At 34.1% G+C, this 23,304-nt stretch overlaps 1 protein-coding gene and 1 pseudogene across 1 annotated transcript in view; one reads left to right on the top strand and one right to left on the bottom strand.

The window, feature by feature from the left end:
- ZBBX (zinc finger B-box domain containing) overlaps nt 1-23,304 on the top strand; it is a 103,598-nt gene that overhangs the window by 59,240 nt on the left and 21,054 nt on the right. The window contains 6 exon segments of the mRNA XM_090285909.1: nt 7,973-8,082; nt 8,460-8,560; nt 9,697-9,776; nt 11,824-11,960; nt 18,997-19,304; nt 22,673-22,826. Of these exon segments, the coding sequence (XP_090142035.1) occupies nt 7,973-8,082; nt 8,460-8,560; nt 9,697-9,776; nt 11,824-11,960; nt 18,997-19,304; nt 22,673-22,826 (890 nt within the window).
- On the bottom strand, nt 1,066-1,832 carry LOC150020828 (ATP synthase peripheral stalk subunit b, mitochondrial pseudogene; annotated as a pseudogene).

The following is a 23,304-nucleotide window of genomic DNA, read 5'->3' as shown; positions in this document are numbered from 1 at the left end:
AGAAACAGGTACTGAGCTAATCTGCAACCCAAGAGGACAAATTCTATTAAATCACAAGTCTTGAGAATTAGCCCCTTTGTTGATGCTGTGCTCTCCAGATCCACTGGGATGAGGTCCTACCTTCTAGATATACTAGAACAGGGGTCCAGCCTTTTGGAAACACTGAGCCAGAAGTCTTGCCCCCATAGCTTTGCTAGACAGAGATTGGGCCTCCAATTCTCTGGGTGGCTCTGGCCTTGTGGCTTTGGATGGCCTCATTCCTACAGTGTCTCTGTGCTGGGTCACATGCCTCTCACTCTCCAGTGTTGGAATCTTGTTATCCTTCTAGTCCAGGGTCACAGGGGTAGCCTTGTCCCTACAGTTTACAGTGCATTGCTGTATGCAGTAGCCGGGAGGTTTCTTGCTCTGTGATGAGGGGGATCATCCAGATGACTTCTGAATTGCCTTCAGGTCATTCTTCTATTGTATTGGACAACATGTCCTGGCTTCTGTTATGATGGCTGACTAATCTCTCTCTCAGATGATCCTTTGGCCATACACTTCCTGTTTTCTCCTGAATAGGCTCTTTCATTCTTTTTAATATGGGTAGGCTGGGAATGTTCCAAATCTTTAACTTTTGCTTCTCTTTTGATTAATAATTCTGTCTTTAAGTAATTTCTCTCTTGCATTTTACTATGAGCAGACATGAGAAACCAGGACTCTCCTTCAACATGGCTTAGCAATTGCCTCAGCCATATAATTTTGTTTTGTTTCAACTTTCACTTGATTATAAGATGGTGGAATTAATTACAAGTTTAAATTATAACTTGGTAGTCTTTAGTCAAGCATCAAATTTTATTAATGGCAAACTGCTTATTCAAAAGTAATCATGGAACAGTAAGAGGGACAAGAAACATCTCCCTGGTCAATAGATTGTTTTAATTCTGTCATTAGATGAAACTCATACTTCTCATTTTTATATGAGGTAAACTGTACTCCAGTAGGTGGCGATACAGAAAGCTTTTGTCATAGCTTAGTTTCCTTTCAGTCAAGTGTTTATAGCTGTCTCGGTCTGGATAGGTTTATTCACAGAACTGGCTGTGCTTGAGCCTTTATTGCAAGCAGTTGTAGATCTGCAATGCACTTGGCAATTGTCTCCTTTTCCTCTTGTGCAGAGATGCTCTGTACCACGTTTCTCCACCCATTTTATCATGTGCTCTTGTTCCTTCCAGTACATCATATTATTCACAGAGATAAGGTAGTCCAGGCTATTCTTTACCTTCTTGTATACTCTATGCAGCCATTCCCAGTAAGTGACCTCCAAGGCCATCACAATCTTATTCCTCCGGACATCAAACAGGTAATGGCACTTTTGAACCAGTGCCTTCAAGGACTTCTCCAGATTAATTGCATCTTGGATGTTTTTGATGGAGGCCCATTTCACTTTTTATAGTTGGGCAATTTTTTGCTTATTAAGTTCATCAGCAAATTCCCCAATAGAGGCACCGCATTTTTTAGTTACATAGACAAGCAACCTTATTGTTGATATGGCAGGGCCATTTCTGAACTAACCAAATGTATTTTATGGTTAGAAAATATATCATAAGCCCTGTTCCGAGCACATAGGATCCTGTTACACTGCTTTTAGGATAAAGGTACTGAAAGAATTCCTCAGGGGTCAGCCCATGATGAACTTTTCCTCTATGTTCGAAAAGAGCAGGTACAGGGGCAAGACTTGGCTGCCCAGTCTGGAAGACCCTGATTGCTTGCAATACCTCTGGACTGAGGACAGCTGTGTTCTTGAGAGAGGGGGCTGTGATGGCAACAGTAGCAAGTACTACTTGAGACAACATTATCAGCCAGGGGCCACTTGGTGGTCATGGTGTCCCAGTGACCTGGGTGAGAGAGTCTGTCAGGGGCAGGATCAAGTTGGTTGCTCTCATGTATGTAATTTCAACACTTGCAAATTCTACCTTTCATAAAACCCTAGGACAGAAAACACAATTCAGCCATGTTCTTTGCCAGCTTATTAACATAGATTACCTTCCTTCATTGTCTGATACCATGTTTCTTATTTCCGTCTGATACCTCCAAATGGCATTTACCATCTGTATTTCTACTGGCATTTTATTCAAGATTACTTAGGTATTTTCTAAGAAGACTGAGGTTTTTCTACAGCCCTCTTCTTTTCTTTCTGAGCCTTTACCAAAATTGCCTTTAAAGGTCTACTTAGAACCATGTAGCCTTTTTTCTAGCATGAACTTCAAACCTTTTCTCCCCATTACTCAATTCCAAAGTTGCTTCCTCATTTTTAAGCATTTATTACAGCAGCACCCTGCTTCTGATACCAATTTCTGCCTTTGTCCATTGAGATGTTAGAATACTGCAGACTGGGTGGCTTATAAACAACAAACATCTATTTCTCTGAGTTCTGAAGTTTGGGAAGTCCAAGATCAAGATTCAGAGTCTGGTGCCAGCCTGCTTTCTGGTTCACAAGAGGCTGTCTTTTCACTGTCCTCACATGGCGGGCTCTGCCTCAATGACCGAATCACCCCAGAGGCCCCACCTTCTAATACCATCACATTTGGTGTTAGGATTTCAACCTCTAAATTTTGGGTGACACAAATATTCACATCATAATAATTAATAAATATTTTAGGGGAGATACCTTGAGATGATGCAAAATCTGCATTTCCTTACATTTTCATTTACTAATTCTAGCATTTGTCAGCAGATTTTGCCTGCAGCACCTGTTGCTCTCTGCTCTATTGATAATTTTTAAATTTTATTTTATTCTTGCTTATTCTGTTACAAGTTGTCCCAGTTTTCCCCCCTTTGTTCTCCTCAGTCTCACCCCATCCCCTGCTCCCACAGTCCATCCCCATCCTGTTGTCCATGTCCATGGGTCATTCGTACATGTTCTTTGACGAGTCCCTGCACCTTCTTTCACCCTTCCCCCCACCTCCCTTCCTCTGTCAGCTCTCAGTCTGTTCCCTGTTTCCATGGCTCTGGTTCTGTTTTGCTCATTTGTTTATTTTGTTCATCACATTCTTCTTATGAGTGATACCATATGGTATTTGTCTTTCAATTTTCTATTTCCTTCATTTCTTCTACATTTATTATTTAATTATTCTAGGAAAATTATCCATTATATATATGTATATATATATATATATATATAAAATTTAAAAATTAAAAAATATGATGCCATTGTTCTTTATTTTAGGACTCATACAGTTTCGGCTTTGCCCATTGAGACTTCTTCAGGTTGATGCTTCTCTTCTTTCAACATGGTTTTTGTTGGTTGGTTGGTTTGCTTTGAACGTCTCCTCAGTTTTATGGCATTCAAGGTGTGTTTATCTGTCCTAGCCCAGGAACCATTTCTCCAAGGAATCATGATTCCTTTTATTAGAGAATAACATATCTGGGCTCTAGCTATGCCCATTGCTACTCAGGTTTCATAGATCCTAGATGTTCTCAGAGAGTATATATAAAAAAAAATTTAAACATGAGTTCACACTCATACCCCCAACTCCAAACCAGAATCATGTAGTTAATTTACATTCTCTCTTTACTTATTTCTAGTTTCTTTCACCTACAATGTGAGAATTCTGGCTCTCATTATCTATGATACATTTATTACTTTATCAGATTCAATATGTGTATAAAGTAGTTTCAGAATTGCTAACATCATTGTGAGAAACAAATTTACCACTGGAGTACATTGTTTGTGTACAGTGCTTTTTATTGTCAGCCTACAGTATTCAGTCACAACATTGTTTTCCAAAGTTGCTCAGGTCATGACACTCATTTTTTACCGACTGAGTTTAGAATGATTTTATCAGTCATCTATTATTTTTTAAAATTTGACTATTATAACTCATGTATGGTTCTATGATTTTTTCCAATGCCTCAGATCACGGATTTACCATAGTACCAAACAACACATTTCCATCACCCCAACATTTGCCCATGCTTCTCCTTTGTAGTCAGCTTTTCTTCCCCAGCTATGGCAACCATTGGACTATTTCCATTATTATACCTTTGCTTTTTCTGACTATCATGTAAATGAAATCATACAATATGTAGCCTTTGTCTCTTTCATTTAGCAAAATGCATTTAAGATTCATCCATATTCCTGAGTGAATCAAAATCTATTTCTTTTTATTGTGGAGTATTATTTCATCATTGGTATATTAAGTTCATTTTTGCAAATGTTGAAAATATCCTGGTGTGGCTCAGTGGGTTGGGTATCCTACTGCAAACCCATAAGTTGCTGGTTCAATTCTCAGTCAGGGATATCAGGTCAGGTCCCCAGTTGGGGATGTGTGAGAAGCAACCGAACGATGTTTCTCTCCCTCTTTTTCTCCCTCCTTTCCCCTCTCTAAAAATAACTTTAAAAAACCTTTTTTAAAATAAGAAAATAAAAATATACTGCTGATTTCAAGTTTTTTGTAATTATGGCTAAATCTGTTATAAATATTTGTGTATAGGTATTTGCTTGAATATAAGTTTTTAGTTTCCAGGGCAAATATCTGATACTGGATTGGCTAAGTTTTATGGTGAGTGTTCGTCTTTCTGAGAAACAGCCAAACTGTCTTCCATAGAACTGTGCCGTTTTGCATTTCTTCCTGTAGTCCATGAGTGTTCTAGTTGCTCTCCATTCTTGCCAGCACCTGGTATTTTCAGGTTCTTTTTCTTTTGGTGGTCACTTTATTAGGTGTTTAGTTGTATCACACTGTGGTTTATTGGCAGGGTTTTAAGTTCATTCATATCCTATTCTAGTTATTCCTATGTAACTACTGTTTAAGTTTTATATGTCTCTTTTTAAGTATGATATTTGTAACAGTCCTTCAGGTGTGAAACTCAGTAGTGCATACCTGTCATTTGTCTCCTTTTAGTTTAAATATCATCATGTAAAAGTAACATCAAGTTCTCTTATCTTTTATGGTTGCTGCTTTTTGATGACTTTCATATTGAGCTTGTTATACAATAAAAGAAGCACAATTTTGTTATTAAACGACCACCATCATTTGTGCTTGGACACATACAAAAAGCTTTAATCATGGGCACATGAAGTCCTGAGCTATGCTGAATACTAAATATTAGTAAATCTTATTAGAAAATAATGGTTAGTGAACATATTCACTGGGGTCTTGTTTACAGTTATTTTTTAACAGACCTTTTTTTTTTTTGAGTTAATGCTTTATGTCTTAATTACAGATGCTAGTGTAGAACAATCAATCTGCAATTTACAAGTTTGTGATTGTAAATTGATTACAACATTTCTGATGCTGTGCTTCTAAAAAGTTTCCCACATTGGTAATGATCATCATGGTTAAGACTTTATCTTTGCCTGTAATTGTCACATTTCTAATAGATTTATGAATATATGTTCCATTGTATTTTGTTTTTGTATTTCTTCTCTGATTTGAATGATAACTTTTTGTATTGTATGTGCAACCAATATATGTGTTGACAGATCTTACTAGCCATCTTAACATCTCCAGTAGATTTTTTAAATTCTAGGGAAGTTTCATGAAAGGAAGCATAAGAATTGTACTTTAGACTAATTTAAGGGTGAATATTAACAATTAGCTGGTTTTCCCACTCAAATTCCCCTAATATCTTTAGTACATTTAATTATCAATTCTAGCTGATTATTAGAAATAACCAGGGCAAATATTTAGAATGCTGATTTCTCTACCTAACCCCAGACGAATCTAAAAATCAGTGTTTTAAAGGATGGGTATGAGACTGCATTTAAAAAAGATCTTCCTCGGTGCTTCCGAGGCAAACAGCGTAATGAATTCACAGAATACATTTAGAACCACTCATGATAAGTTTCCTCAAGTGAATTGATCGATGTTCAGTTTAAAATTTTAGGTAATCCTATTTTTAAATATATTTTATCCATCCTTTATTTATGTGGCATGATCTCTTAACAAGGCATGGGTGCCAGGGTTCCAATATCCAGAACAGACTTAGTTTACTGACTAACTGGTTGTTTTTTTATTGACAAATCACTTAAATTGTCTTGGCCCACATTTTCTCATCTGGAAAATAATTGAGTTTATAATAAATAACTTATAAGGGTTCTTAGCTCCTATGCTTTACTACCTAGACTCTGTCAGTCTTTGGTTCAGGGCTTTACTGATAAAATTAAATGTTTTCACTTCATGAAGAAGTATTTGGATAATAATACATTTGTGTGTATCTATGGTTGAATTTTAATACAGTATTTCCATATTGGATTGGAAGGATTTCTGGTGGCCAGATGCCAGTTTGTCTTTGATCTTAATATTTCCATCACTTAATTAAATTATGGATATAAAATGAAATGCTCATTGAATTTTTTTTTTTTTGGTGAAACATTATTATTTTTATTTTAAGAAGAAAATTGCCTTCCCCAAATATGGGTGCCAATGGAATGAGGGGAAATTTAGACTCTATAACTTACAATCTTTTTTTTTTTTAAGTTTATTTAAATAACAAGTAACTCCTTCTCAGAGCCGCTAAGATCTATAAATCACTATAATTTTTTAATTTAATTTAATTTTTTTAATTTTTAATTTTTGGTTTTTCAATTACAGTTGTCCCATTTTTCCCCCATTTCTCTCCCCTACCCAGCCCACCCCCTCTCCCATAATCATATCCCTCCCCGTTGTCCGTGTCCATGAGTCATTTATACACGTTCCTTGACTAAACCCTTCCCTTGCTTATCCCCCTTCTCTCCCGCCCCCCTCCCCCCTATTGACTGCTATTCTGCTCTTTGTCCTATTTAGTTCGTTTGTGTTGTCCTTTAATCTCCTGTATTAGGTGATATCATATGGTATTTTTCTTTCTTTGCCTGGCTTATTTCACTAAGCATAATTCTCCCTAGTTCCATCCATGTTGTTGCAAATGGCAGGAGTTCCTTCATCGAATTTTTTAAGACACAAAGCTGAATAACATAAATATTTTGGAGTGTCTGATACACACATAACTTATATTGAGAGAACACACATAGCTATAGATTGCCAAGAAATTATCAGCTCTTTAGTGCCTTTGCAATTGGGTCAAAGGCAATATAGGGTAGTGGTTATGAATATGGTCTTGGGGAGGCAGATGCCTTGGATTCAAATTCTTCTTCTGTATTTATTACCTGAATGACTTTGAACAAGTTGGTTTATTTTTCTGTGCCTTGATGTCTTCATCTGTAAAATTAAAATAATACTAATCCCTATTTAATGCATCTACTAGGATTAAATACCCCAAATTATAATAGAACAGAGCCTGATACATGCTAAATTATGTATCAGTGTTACCTACCAATATTATTAAGAAGGCTCTGACCTTTATCTGAAGACTGCATTAGATTGTATGGTCTGCAAGGCCGACAGCTACTTCTATTTTTCATTAAAAAGTAACCAGCTTCCCATAATCTGGTACTGACCTCTGGAACCAGTGCACACTCTTGACATCAGAGAATCTCTGTGTTTCAATCCCTTCAACATGAGATGGACTACATCAAACCTCATTATTAATGGGTGGCAGATGCCACAGTCAGAACACTTCATATTCATATCGTGAGACCCTATTTTATTATAACGTATTCTCGTTCTCTTAGAACTTATCAACGTAACGCCAAAGCGGTAAGACACAACAGACATTTGTAATTTAGCTTTTTAATAGTGCGATATGCTTAATGGGCTTCATGTGGCTTTTGCAAGAACACTGGCTTCTGTCACACTTTTATTTTTCATACTAAACAAAAAACAGCATGATACGCAGTTAAAAAGTATCATATTATGTTAATTTGGTTTACAAAGTTATTTTAGTAGATTAAGATTCTATTACACAATCATACTTTTCTTCTGTGAATTAGAGGTATAGCTATGAGTTAATTATTTATTTTGTAGACCCACTCCTTTGTGAAATAAATCAAGATTTTTTCTGGGAAGTTTTAGATAATGTACTTTAGATTTTTAATTGCTTCCTTCTTGTTTTGTAGAACTCCACTGGAGCAACTTCAAAACATGCTACCAGATACGTTCATTCCTCAGTGTACAACCATTACTGAGGTACAACATTCTCAGAATGAAAGTGATGAAGATAGTGATGGTTAGTTCAGTCTTGATTAGATATTTTCAAATTTATTATTTCAAATTATATACACTAGGCATTAATCAGCATCCACTTTTCTTTTTCTTTACTATATCATTTTCACTGGACTATGTATCCTTTTTCTGCCAATCAAAATACATACTTTTTCCCATTTTATGGATTTACTTTGCCTAATTTAAGTAGTTTCACTTAAAAATTGAATGTAAAGAAAATGTGTATTTTACTTGAACTAGGAAAATGAACAGCATTTATATATTTGTGTGGATGCAGAAGAGAATATTATTTTTTTTATTTTTGGATGTGTTATTTGAAGATAGGAAATTCTCAGGTAAAGTGTATTCTTTGATGATATTATTTCCAATCTTATTTCCTAGTAGAGGAGACCAAAATACAACTCCCAGTACCTTTTCTGCCAGTAGAAGAACTAAGCATAGAGAGACCTGAAACATCTGTAAAAATAGTTGAACTGGATGATGTAAGTGCATAATGACCACTCATGTTACTTAACAAACAAGAAATGCATAACATACATTTAGTTACAACTGCATTTTATTTGCAACAACTGTTCTTTCATAATTCAATATAGTTTAATAGGAAATTTATAAGTGTTTGAATTTAAACATGCTGACAGTAAAAAAAGAATATTATTTTAGTGTTGGCAGTAAATTTATGTACTGATAAAGTGCCATTTTTTTGGAAGCATGTAGTATGAGAGGTAAAAAGACATTTTATTCTTTTAACTTATGTATATGTGTAGTCATTTGTTTTATTTAGTTTTTTATATTATCAAGCTTTTCAACAGATTAATATGGTGTCAATTTAATAAAATGTATATATTAAGTTTTATGAATGTCATTAATATTGCTTTCTATTTAAAGGAAAAATAGTGTGAATATTTAAGGATTTAGTAAAATAATAACTTGAATACAAACCTCTAGAAGACAGCAAGTAGACTCAGCTAAAGCTAGAGCCAATTACAGCTAGAGCTACAGACTGAAAGTTTAAGTTGTGACATCAGTACATTTCTGACTTTCAAGCTACCCAGTAGTTAAATATACCATTTATCCTCAAAGAAAAATGCTGACATGTAGGAAGTACCCCTTTAAATACTACTTTCTCCCTTAGGTTAATAGCACCTGATGTGTGTATGTGCATGTGTGTGCTTGTGTATGTGCACCTAGCTACATTTTTATTTCCCCTCTGGATAAATGTCAGTGATTGAGAAAAATAAATATGCACACACATGCATATATGTGTATGTATGCTTGTTACTAAATTCTTGATGCATATAGTAAGCTTAAAACATGCTGGCAAGAGAAGTAAAACATCTTAGTCAATAATCTACTTTGTACTTAGTAATTACAAAATAAAATATAAGTTATTGTTGGTTCTGAGTGTGATAATAATGATAAAATGACTGACAGAGCAAACGCCCTCAACAAATATCTTAAATGTTTTGGGTTCTTCTAGAAACTCATGAGCTATCACATAGAGTCAGAGAGCTCATGACATTATTTGTAGAAGAAAATTCTCTATTACCTACAAGTTAGCTGGTTAAAATATAGCATATTTATTGAACATACTAATATTACACAACATGCATTTAATAAGACTTATGAAGAAGAACTTGAAGAACAAGGAAACATCGTGCCTTACAAAGTTGAATTAGCTGCTACAGATAGTCAAAAAAGGTAAGCTTTTCTAATTCACCTTTGATGCTTATTGAAAACCTACCAAAAGTCAATTATTTTTTTAAATGAGAAATTTATAATGTAAAAAACAAGTAACATTAATGGTAGAGTGTATTTTACTAAAGCTGTGTTTAAATTTGTGTATAGTATTGCTAATATATGTCAACATTCAGCAATTTGAAATTTGTCCATAATGATATATTTATAAACTTACCTAATACCTTGATTATTTAATACATGGTTTTGGATTTAGGAATTGTGATTATTTGAAATTTCTGACCACAGCTGATGTATTTCATATGAGTTTTGTTCATTCTTTTGAAGATAACTGAATTTTCCTCACTCAGTTAGCTATGAACTCTAAATAAAGAGATGTTATTAGTGATTAGTTTGAGAGTTGAAAAGAGCTCCCAAACTATAGATTACTTCCTTAGTAGATTTTACTGTGTGATAAATAAGTTAAACATAATGGTTCACTTTGCAAATTTTGTAGAATTTTGTTATTTCCAAATGCAAAATACTATCTAGCTTTATTTGTTACTAATGTCAAAAATTATTTTAAGTCCCCTTCACTGTTGATACTTTAGCTAAGATTTCAAGTGTTTAGACTGCAAAGTATTAAATTGTTTAAACATAAAAATGAAGTTTTTATTAATTAGCCCCCCTGCCAATTCTTTGCTTATATGTTCAGATCAACTAAGGTCCCTGTCAGTATTTTGGAACGGCAGTGGGCTTTTATGATGTAGCACACATAGACCCAGATATGTGGCTGCAAAAGTGCTTTTGACATTTGACATTTTGACAGAAAGCAGTAGACAACCTTCTGGTCAGCAGATAAGAGGTTTTTATCCACTAATACACCCCTAGGGAAATGAAGGGCATTTCTGCTCTCTAATTTGATTGTTTTATGTATCTTATTATACAGTTTTGCCTTGATCTCTATGTATGGTATTAGAGAAGGTAGAAAAAGTTATTGATCATGGTTTGGCAATAGTTTTGCATCATAAGTTTGTAGGTGCCCTTAGGGCTGCTTATTTTCTTTAAGAAAAATCATAAAAAATCATACGTGACAACACAAGAGGCCCTTTTTGATTAAGCAAAATCCATGAGTTTTTATGATGGTACTATGTAGAGCTTACATAAATATCAGGTGTCATTAAATACATTACCCAATTCATAGAATATGTTATTTAAATTGTTAAAATGCTTATATATAGTAATCATCATTAAAAATGGGACAAATACCACCACATATGCTATTTTAACTCTTATAGTTCATTGATGAACAGCTGAAAGTTTATTTAAGTATAAAACTTTGATCTGATGGAAGGACTTGATTTGGGGTGGTGAATACACAATAAATTATACAGTTGATGTATTATAGAAATGTATACCTGAAACCTATATAACTTTATTAATGAATGTAATCCCAGTGAACTGAATCAAAAAACCTTTGATTTAATCAGATTTCAATGAGATTGAAAGATAACTCTCCATCTTTTGAAGAAAGAATATAAGGAATAAAACTTAATTCCAGAATAGTTTTTTAAAGAATCTTTCAATTAAAATTTTGTAGTTAAATCAGTGTTGGCCCAGTTGCCTATTTCTTTTAAATGCATTCTACTATTTAGTAACTTGTAGTTTAGAATGTGTCTCACAGCAAGGCTAAAACAAGTATTAAATCAATGTGAATACAGTAGTCCCTCTCTATATTGCGGTTCACTTATCGTGGCCTCACTGTATCGTGGGATTTTTAAAAATATTATTTTTAATTATTTATTGTAGGTTTTTGCTATATTGTGGGATTTTGTGGTACTGTATATGTATGTTGTTAAAGTTATGTAGGTTTAAGAGTGTAGAATAAACGTAAGGTTCCTACCTCGCGGGAGGATTTAGAATGTAATACCCATGATAAGTGAAGGAGTACTGTATCCCTGTTCCCTTAAGATTTTATTATATTTGTTTATTTGTTTTAATGAGCTGGGATTCTTTTTTTTTAATATTATTTCTTTCAACTCTATTTTTTGCTTGTCTGTAAACATGCAAGTTGCACATTTCATGATTATCAGAATACTTTTCTGTATGAAAATGACCTCCATCAGCATCATGTTTTCGCCAAGGGAAAAACAGACTTCTTACATCTTTATCTAAGCAACAGCTCTAATTGTGAAGATAACTCAAAAGGTAACTGTTTTTCTTGTTGATTAATATTATTAACAATACATGTTGGTTATTTAATAAAGCCAATTAGTACTGCAGTATATAAAAGCTTTGACTATTTTACTGTTCATTTTAAACCCAGAAAATTTAGTACTCAGAAAAAAATTGGTTGAAAATATACCCACATGGGAGCGTAGGACTTTACGGGATTCCAAATCTTGTCCAGAAGGTTTTTTTTTTTTTTTACTTACATGGAGCATGGTGTTCCAGTTATTTGTGGGAAAATGCTGAATATAGATGTCTATTGAGTTTCACTTTAAAGATATTTAAGTTATGTAACTAAACTTTATATTTTAGAGCAGTTTTAGGTTCACAGCAAAATTGAGCAGCAATTAAACAGTTCCTATATACTCTTTGCCTTCACTACTCATAGCTTCTCCCACTGTCAACACCTCACACTAGAGTAGCACATTGGCAATCAACAAGCATGCATTGACACATTGTTGCCACCCCATACCCATAGTTACATTAGGATTCAGTCTTGGTTGTATATTCTGTGGATATAATGACATGTATCCAGCATTACAGCTTCATACAAAATAGTTTTCCTGCTCTGAAAATCCTTTGTGCTCTGCCTTCTCATTCCTCCTTCCTTCCTAACCCCTGGCTACCACTGATAATTTTACTGTCTCCCTAGTTTTGCCTTTTCCAGAATGTCATAGAGCTGGACTCATGCAATGAGCAGTCTTCAGATTGGATTTTTCACTTAGTAATATGCATTTAAAAGTGCCTCCATGGTTTTTCATAGCTTGAGAGCTTATTTCTTTTTAGTGCTAAAATTCCATTGTCTGGATGTACCACAGTTTATTTACACTTGCATTTTCACTTATTGAAAGCCATCGTGGTTGTTTCTGAGTTTTAGCTATTATGAATAAAGCTCTTATAAATATGTGTGGTTTTCTGTTTGGGCCTACATCTTCCACTCATTTGTGTAATATCAAAGAGTGTGATTGTTGGACCATATGTTGTGTATATTTGATTTTGTAAGAAATTACCAAAATGTCTTTCAAAGTGGCTGTACCATATTGCATTCCCACCAGCAATGAATGACAGCTCCTGTTCTCCACATTCTTATCAGCGTTTGGTGTTGCCAGTGTTTCAGATTTTTGCCATTCTAATAATTGTACAGTGGTATTTCATTGTTGTTTATATTTGCAATTCCCTAGAGACTTATGATGTAGAACATCTTTTCATGTGCTTATTTTCCATCAATATATCTTCTTTTATGAGGTGTCTGTTAAGGTTTTGGCCCAAATTTTAGTTGGGTTTACCTTTTTCTTACTGTTGTGATTTAAGAGCTCTTGTATATTTTGATAACAGTACTTTACCAGGTACTTTACCAGCCTTGTCTGTGACTTTACTTCTTATTCTCTCAGCAGTATCTTTTACAGAACAGACATTTTTAATTTTAATAAAGTCTGGCTTATTGCTTCTTTCATGGATTCTGTCTTTGGTATTGTCTTCAAAAAATTCATCATGATACCCAATATGATCTACATTTTCTCCAGTGATCTAGGAGTTTTATAGTTTTTCATTTTACACTTAAGTCTATCATTTATTTTGAGTTAATTTCTGTGAACGGTGTAAGGTCTGTGTCCAGATTAATGTTTTGGGCAAACAGCGGTCCTGTTGTTCCACACTGTTTGTTGAAAAGATGATCTTTACACCAGTGTATCACCTTTGTTCTTTTGTCAAAGGTCAGCTGACTATATGTAGGTCTATTTATAGATTCTCTATTCTGTTTCATTGATCTATTGTTTTTATACTTTTGCTAATAACACATTGTCTTTATTACTATAGTCATATGGTAACCCTTGAAGTTGTATATTGTTAGTTTTCTGGCTTTGTTCTTTTCTTTCAATTTTGTGTTGGCTATTTTGTTTTCTTTGCCTCCCAATATAATTTTTGGAATAAATGTATCAATATCCACAAAATGGTTTGTTGAGATTTTCATTGGGAGTGCATAGTCTCTATAGACCAATTTGGGAAGAACTGACATCTTGATGATATCGAAGCTTCCTAGCCATGAACACAGATTGTATATTTATTTAGTTCTTCAACTTCTTTAATCAGAGTTTTCTAGTTTTCTCATATAGATCTGTGAGAAGCACTCATAATAAAAACACCATGGCACAGGACTTCAGCAGTAGCTGAGGCATTGTTTATTCACAGGTCTGCAGAGCTGGGCACAGCTAGGCAGGGCATGTGTGCCGAAGCAGAAAAAGCAAACTGGTTTTATACTGATGCCAGTACCCTGCCCCTATCTCCCCCTTTTCTCCATTACTGGATGCTCAGGAGTTACCATCTAATGCAATTAACTAAGTGTAAGGGTAATTTAATGAGGGGTCTGTTTCCAGCTCTCCCTTGTCCTGTGTTTGGGTTTGGTGATAAAGCTGTCCCTAGCTTTCCTTTGAAGAGTCCACCTGTGTTTGGGTGTGGTGATAAACCTATCTCTAGCTCTCCTTTGATCTCAGCTCTCCTTTGATCTCAGAGGCATTCGTGATGAGCTGCTGTATGTCATTTCTTGATTTGTATGCTAATATTTTCCCTTGCTTTACCTTTGACTTGAAGACCAACCCCCTAAATCAAGACTCAATTACATTTTCCTTTGGTGTTAATTATTTCCTACCGGCTTGAGTGTCAAGTTTCTGTGTCCCTTACAGATCTGTACATAGTTTATTAAGTTTATACCTAAGTATTTTATTTGTTTGTGTGCTAATGTAAATGATGTTATGTTAACTTCAAACTCTACTTGTTCATGTTGGTATATAGGAAAGTGATTGACTTTTGTGTGTTGACCTTGTTATCCTGCAACCTTGCAACAATCATTCAGTTTTTTTTGTTTTTGTTTTTTTTCTTTTGGTTGATTCTTCTGGATTTTGTACATAGATGATCATATCATTTATAAACAATATCAGATTTCTTTCCCCAATCTTTATACATTTTCTTTTCTTTTCTTGTTTTATTGATTAACTAGAATTTCTAGTTCAGTCTTGAAAAAGGAGAGGTAAGTGGGGAGGAGTTAGCATGTTCTTCATTGTAGGAGTAAAGCTCCTAGTTTCTCCGCATTAAGTATGATGTGAACTATAGTTTTTTTGGTAGTCTTTATCCGGTGGAGGAATTTCTCTTTATTTCCTGTTTGCTAAGAAGTGTTTTCTTTTTATCATAAATGGGTTTTAGATTTTGTCATGCTTTTTCTGTATGGCTTGATATGATCCTGTGATTTTCTTCTTTAAAGTGATATGATGAATTAAACTGATGTATGAATATTAAACAAAGGTATCTAATTTTTATGGCTTAACAGGGCTTCCAATAAATAAACTAAGTTAAATCATGCCTGTACTTCCTGCATCACATTTTAAATATTAATTAATGGTTATTTTGTCTCCTTTTTAGCAAAAGATCCTAATAATGGAAATTTGTCACCTTGAGAAAATATTGTAGCAATTGTTGCAGACATTCACATGTAACAACTGGCATGTGTTCCTACCAAAACAACAATAATCAGTCAAATAATTTCTATTTAAGTTTATAAGTACAGCTTGTTGACTGGTCACAAGTTAACTAGTGTTTTCATGCCCAAACATTGTTGATCAGTCACAAGTTAGCTCATGTTTTCATGACCAAACATTGTTGACCGATCATGAGTTAGCTCGTACTCATATTTTCATGCCCAAATGTTGTTGACCAGTAATGAGTTAGCTCGTGTTTTTGTGCCCAAACATTGTTGACTGGTCACAAAGTTAGCTCATGCTTGCACTTACATTAGCTATTTCAATTTCTAAAATTCAGGTTAATATACAATATTATAAAATCTTTCTTCATCTTGTTCAGTTATGCTCACTTTATTATAAAAAATTACTTTTCTTGATATTTAGGTTTTTATCGCAATTTTAGTATTATAAAAATTTCAGCCATGATGGATCATGATGATGTAGAGTTTTTCAATGAATTATATGCAAATGCTTTATCTGATTGTTCCAGTGATTTTGAAATATGTTGTAGTGATTTGGAAACTAATAGCTCATCAGAAGACAGTTATCAACCTGATATTAGACTACCAAAAACGCAAAAAATTAATGTAATAGAATCTGAAAGTGATTTTGAAGAAGAGCATATTGAAAGTGATATTACACCAACTAAGAAGAATTATTCAAATATTTCTGATGTGATTGTGGAACTTAGTGATCCGTAGAGCATCAGTAAAGTGATGGATTTACTTTTAATAATGATTTTTTTGATATAGTTGTTTCTCAAACCAATTTATATCACTGTCAAATGGAACAATTTTATAAAAACTCTGCTAAAACTTTACCATGGATGGAAGTTACCACTAGTGATATAAAGAAGTTTCTCAGTTTGTTGATATTGAAGAGACAAACTAAAAAAATCACATTGGAGAGATTACTGGTCAATGGACCCTTTGGATGAAGCACCAGTATTTCCTAACACTATGAGCAGAAAGAGGTTTGAGCAGATTCTTTCATTTTTCTACCTGAGTAATAATTCAATTCACAAAATACATCTAGTGAAGACAGACTATATAAAATTAGACATCTTTTGGATTACTTTATTCCAAAATTTCAGTCTTTGTATATACCTAAACAGGAGTTAGCCCTAGATGAAGCAGTGGTACCGTATAGAGGATGTATCAGCTTCAGAACATGTAATCCAGGAAAGGTAACAAAATATGGGATTTTAGTGAGAATGTTTTGTGAAAGTGCAACTGGCTACATTTGCAACTTCAAGATCTATTTGGGTGAAGGCCAAAAAGCTACAAGAAACTGTATTATCTGTCTTAGAGCCGTATCTTGATTCTAGGCTCCATATAGATCAAGATAATTATTATTATAGCATTTCTACTGCTGAACTATTATTAGAAAAGAAAACACTAATCTGTGGTACCATAAGGGAGAACTGTGGTTTGCCAAAGGTACTAAAAGGAAAGTCAAAGAATCTTCAGAGAGGGGAAATGATGCTTTTATGGAAAGGACCCATTGTTCTTATATCATGAAAAGATAAAAGATTAGTGAATATGATATCAACTATTCACGATGCCTCTATGAAATCCACTGGAAAGCAAAAGGAGGAATTCTACAGAAGACATATTTAAACCTGCCTGCATATTAAACTACAACAAATACATGAAAGGAGTTGATTGAGCAGACCAATATTTGGCAAAGAGCAGTATCTTTCCAAAAAGTATAAAGTGGTATTAAAAAAAGTAGTATTCTTTATTATCAATTGCACTTTATTCAATGCACTCAAAATTTACTGTAATTACAATTTTCAAAATAAAATAAGATACAAAAAATTTCTACTAGAAGTAGCCAGGGAATGGAGAGCTGCTGATTCAAATGAATGCAGCACAGAACCTGGCACTTCCTCTGGTACCTCTGAAAGAGCTCCTTATATTGATTGACCATTCAGGCATTCAGGACAACTGAAAGACCACGTTTTAGAAAAAACAGTCACTGGCATAAAACAGAATCCAACTAGAACATGTAGAGCATGCTCTTCAAAAGGAAAGCGCAGTGAAACTAGATCTATTTGCAAAACCTGTCGTGTATCATTGCATGTAGGTGATTGCTATAGTGTATCATACCAAAAAAATAAAATAAAATTTACATAGAAGATATGTACAAAGTTTCATTTCAATTTATTATACATACATAAATTATATTGAAGTTTATTAGATTGTTTCACTTTCTTACTCAATTACAAAATAATAGCTGGTGACATGGGATAGGTTCTGCATAAAACTGATGGTCAACAATGTGTTAAGTTTATAAGTACAGCATTATTGTGGAAGTTTTATTAAATGAATAGCTTTAATAAAGTTTTTCTTATTAAAGCGTTTCTATGACACACAAGTTATTTCCTTTCTCATAGTATTTGTACAGTTTAAGAGGTGATAGTTGTTGGAAGTGAAAGTTGTAAATAGTACGTGTAGTTGCCGAGCTGTATCAATGCATGAGTGCAGCAAGCCCTTTGGCACACAAGGTAGAATTCATATAACTGGAGACACTTTTAGTCATAGCCTCTACTGTCTCACACAGTATACTTATAGGGATAAGCTCTTTATATCGGAAAGAGAATAAGGGATAATCAGATGAAGCTGTATCAAATCCAGATAATGGCATATTTATTTTTTATTTAAAATGAAAGTGATGTAATGCAAAAATTGTTAAATGATTTTATTCTTCAGGAAATGTAGACCGATGTTTCACAACCCAGGTTCCACATTGTAATCACTTGGAGAATTGGTAGAGGGAGAGTGAACAAACACACACAAGACAGTCCAATGCTTGAGCCTCACTCCCAGTGTCTGACTTGGTTGGTGGGGGGTCAGACCCACACACTGACAATTTTAAAGGCTACTCTCAGTTGAATCCATTGTGCAGCCAGATTGAAACCAATGATCTAAACCAAGTCATACATTAAAAGCAAACACGATGAGGTGGTGATTAGTAAAATCTTGCTCATTTTGTAGCATTCCAGGGACAGGTGTCCCTGCTGGAACATTCCATGTGCCCCTAACTGCTTCTCTTTCATCTGGCAGACTTCCCTTTGCCCTCCCCTCATCACTAGCATGCAGAGGAAAAGAGGTTAAAATGTGCAAATAAAATTACCTTTGAATTTTTTCTCATACATTGCTGGTGTAAAACTTGAGTGGGAGAGGAGGTAGGAAAGTGGAAATTGAACCACAGGCTGAATAAAAATTTGCATCAATTTCAAGATTTCATTAAAAAATAAAATCTTGCCTCCCTCCATTAGTATCTAGCTCATTAAGCTTTTAATGCCTAAGCAAATCATGATTATCATTTATGAACAAAAACTGCATAATAATTTAACACCAAGAACTCAATATAAAAATGTTAATAAAATAGTGTTTATTGATACAGGTTTACACCGCAGAGCATTTGGTTTAGAAACAGATTAATCAATTTATATGTTTAAATTTTTTTACTTAACTTCTATAAATGTGTGTTTTTGACAGAAAGGACTTCAAATACAATATTTGATAATGATGTCGACCCTGATGTTTGTTCTGCTGTTGAAAAATCAGGGGAAAGCAGCTTTTTTGAAAGACTTCTCAAAGAGAAAAGTGTAAAAGATATGGAAAGTAATCAGAAGTTGGATAATTCCTGCATATTATTTGAGAGCAAGGATTTTTTTCCAAGTGTAGATTTAGAAACACCTTCCATTAAGGAGGAATTATCTCAGGACATCAAAGAATCCTTGGAATTTAGCAAGCTTTCTGAGAGGCCAGACTTTGAAGATTCAAAAACTACAGAGTCACCACTGGTAAATTTCTATTATGTTTATTATATTAAAATTTTTATAAGAAAAATCATGAGCAAATTTTATACTCACACAATGTATTCTTAAATGTTATTTCCTATTGAAGTTAAAACGTGCTACCATATATAATGACGAGGTAGTTGAAGGTTGAGTTATATGGGAAAGAATGTTAATGACTTACAGGACAGATTCTAATATGGTAAATGCTATTATAATAAATGGTTTCTGTAACAAATAAAACTTTAAGGCCCATCTCATGCATCATAGTAAGAGCACTGTTATCTTTCAAAATGACATTTGTTATTATGAATAATTTAGTATAATTAATCCTTTCTAGTTTTTACTGTATAGTCACTGGTTAAAAATGAATAAAAGGCACATATATAGATGGAGTCAGGTTTTGTGGCTTCAGGTAAGTATAGGATTTAAAGGTGATGCCTTCAGGAAAATGGCTAATAAAGAAATAGGGGTGAAGTTTTTGTTTCTTAGGGAAAAAAGGTCAAGTAGCTCATTATTGCATTATTGCCAAAATTTAAAACTATATATAAATCTCTGTTCTACATACTGAAAATCTTAAGTAATAGTGATTACTGATAATAAACTCTTGGGTAACTGAGCAAGATAAATGTTAAATTCTTTGGAAATTGGGAAGTCAAATATTTTAACAACCCTTTAAAGTCATTTGAGATCAATCTCCACGGTGCTGAAACTGAAGGTGACACACAAAATCGGACTGAATATTGAGCTGCTGTTACTTCTGTTTGGGGATTGGATTTCTGTGCCCACTTTGCGACAGGCCTTGTTCCTTTCTGAAGTGTGAAATTGGAACTGAGGCCTCTGCAAAACCTTAGATCCCTGAAAGTCTTCTAAGTCTCTAAAGGACTTCACCAAGAGACATATTCACAGATGCAAGACCATGAAAGGAATCTGATTTCTGTGGGGAGCTGGGCCAGGTCAATAAAATATCCAACTTGAAAAGTAGATATCTTGAGCTTTCCGTTAGCATAGCTTTAGAGAGTTTGAATATACATTTCTTGCTTGGAATCTCCAAGCCACAAAATTAGCATTAATGTTAATCCATGTCTATCTATTGGTATTCTGAATTTATCTGACCAAACTAAATTCTAGTTCCTCTGGTAAGGCATAGGTAATAACAGCTTAGGTAATAACAGATTCCCCAAAATAAAGCCTCACTGCAGATGAGCTATTCTCCCTGCTCTCTCAATGAAGAAAACAATTGATCATAGATTCAATTTCTGCAGTCAGAACAAAAAAGACCTCTAATTTTCTAGTTTTCACAGGGTGTTATGAAGAGGGCTAGGTGACATCTGCACATGCAGTGTGCTGTGTTGTAGGAGAGGAATCCTGAGCACAGGAAACCCCATTCTTTTCTCCTGGGTGTAGGCCTGCTTTATCTTTGACCTAGTGGGAGATATCATCTTTTGTAACCTAATAAAAGGCATTTGGCAAAACTCACAGATACATACACTGTGGTAATTTATATCGTAATAGAAAGTAATGTGGTAGCTGAAATAAATGAAACAAAACTACTTTTATTTACATGGATGCATATCAAAAATATGATATTAAAATTGAAATGTAAAAGGATGCATAAAGTTTGATAGCACTTTTAGAAACATTTATAATGTTTATAACTCTATGCATTCAAATGTAATAATAGTCAAAAATATCACTGGAATAGAGTATGCCAACTGCAGTGAAATACAATTAGCTCGATTTATTTAACATATATTTTTTTGGTATAGAAATATGAAACGGATCTTTTAAAATACTGATATTAAATTGTCTGATCAAGTTAGATCATGTGTTGTACATATCTATATATTTAAACTATTTCATAATTCAAATTGAAGTGTTAAAAAGCTTCTAATCATATTTTAATCTCTCATGCTACTATTGTAAAAAAAAACTGGTAAATGATTACATCGTAGAGCACAGTGCTCTTTAAATAATCTACTTTCTTTTCATCCCTGACGACTGCACGCACTGTTTGTATGCTCCTCCTGCCCTAGTAGAAGCCATTCCATGAGCAGAAACTACTTAGAAATCTGTTGTGCACCAGTGGAAAATTCAGGAGCGAGCAATAGGGGCAATTTTTAACAATGGCATTACTTGACTTTCAAATCGAGTGTAAGACAGTTCATTTTGCACTTCAGTTGTCAGAAATTTAGTTCTTCCTAAAGGTGGAACCTCCTATGGAATTAAGTACTAACAAGCAGCAGCGAGGTAGGGTCAGGTGCCGGAAAGAACGCAGTCTCGTCACGAGCTCTTGGTTCTGGTTCTGAAACAACCAATATTTAACTTTGTGAGTTTGGGAAGAACAAACTAACCTAGTCTCATTGTTCTTACATGTAAACCAAGGCTTATAAACTCTTCTAGATTTGCAATTGCCTGATCCAAATATGAGCTCCACTAGGGCTGAAAGGTTCTGTAAATTGGTTTCAGTGTCTGGGAGAACCAGTAAAGATGTGATTATAGTGAACTTGGTCTTGTCTTTGAAGGAGATAATTTATTGATCACTAATTTGGTTTTGTAACATTTTACCATTTATATGATTTATAAATTTTACCAGAGTTATAATAATTTTCTTTGCGTTGGTTATTACCTCGAACAGACTGCATTGAGGCATTCATTAGGTCCATTATGGAACTTTTAAATACTGATAGCCACTCTGGTATATTTGAAGTCCTACTAGACTCATGTATATTTTAGTCTCATTTGTAGTCTTCCCTAGGATAAAAAAATATCCAGAAATGAATTCATAGAGTGATGGAATAAGCCTAGGAATCAAACGAGATAGACCTATATTCAAAACCTAGGTTGGCTAGTTTCTAGCTGTATAAACTTCTCAAATTACTTAGCTCACCACTGCCTCAGCTTTCTCGTTGCTTCATGGTGAGTATTTTGTTAATTTGGACTTTGTCTATGACCATGATCAGATCAGATTTATTCCCTTTGATATTTTACTTTCATATTTGAAATTTTTTTATATACAGAAAAAAAATACTAGCTCAAAAACACAGCATACGGAGGAGATTCTGTTTTCCAGATAATGTATGTGCAAAAACATTGAGGAAAGAAAACAAAGAAAAGAGAAGGGAAAACTTTGTTTCATGAATTCCTGTACTCTTTGGATGGATGGCAACTTTCATATAATTATGTAATTGTGGTTTATACATTTCTCAAAACCTACTATATATAAATGCTATTATTTATCTCTCCACTACTAGAACTTAAACTTGATGAGGGCAGAATCCATGCTAAGAACATAGTAGGTGCTCAGCGAATGAATGTACTGTTTTTGTGTGGACGAAATAAACTTAATTTTGTTGAACATTTTTATTTCCTAGTTGTTACAAGAAATAGCCCACAGAAGTAAGCCTATAACTGGAAAATATAAAGGACTTGAAAGATTCTTTGTTTCTGAGAAAAATGAAAGCATAAACATACTTCCTTCTCATAACGTAAAATGCAGCTATTCCAGTACTAAGATTACAACTGCAGGTAAATGCAGACATCAGATGGCCTGTGGACCAACCTAACAATTTTCTGACATTTTTTTTTTAAACAGTCCATTCTCCTTTTAAGAAATACTGGACGATTCTGTTCAACAAATAAAATCTTCTCATTCTTCTCTAGCTGACATTATTAGCTCTGTGTGAGTTGCCACACGTTTATATTGAAGGCTGCTATCAGAATGAGATATAACATGATAATAATGACATTGGGGAAGATTATGTTTAGCATTTAGAAGTGGCCCTTAATAAACTGTGAGATGAAAACTGTTTACATCAATTTATTAACTGTTAAGCATTATATAATAATTCTTAAATGCCATATTAAAAGAAAATCCCCCAGACCTCAGGATCTGTGGGGTTTTGAGACATAGCTGTAATTTTCCTTTTGAAACTAGATTTTGGTGTCGTGTGTATTCTTAAGTTTCTTACGTGTTGAAATGTGTTTACTCACATACAAACTATTG

Source organism: Furipterus horrens, unplaced genomic scaffold (genome assembly GCF_987537825.1).
Source record: "Furipterus horrens unplaced genomic scaffold, mFurHor1.1.pri manual_scaffold_1, whole genome shotgun sequence".
Classification (NCBI taxonomy): Eukaryota; Metazoa; Chordata; class Mammalia; order Chiroptera; family Furipteridae; genus Furipterus; species Furipterus horrens.
This window is presented reverse-complemented; position numbering and strand designations above follow the sequence as displayed.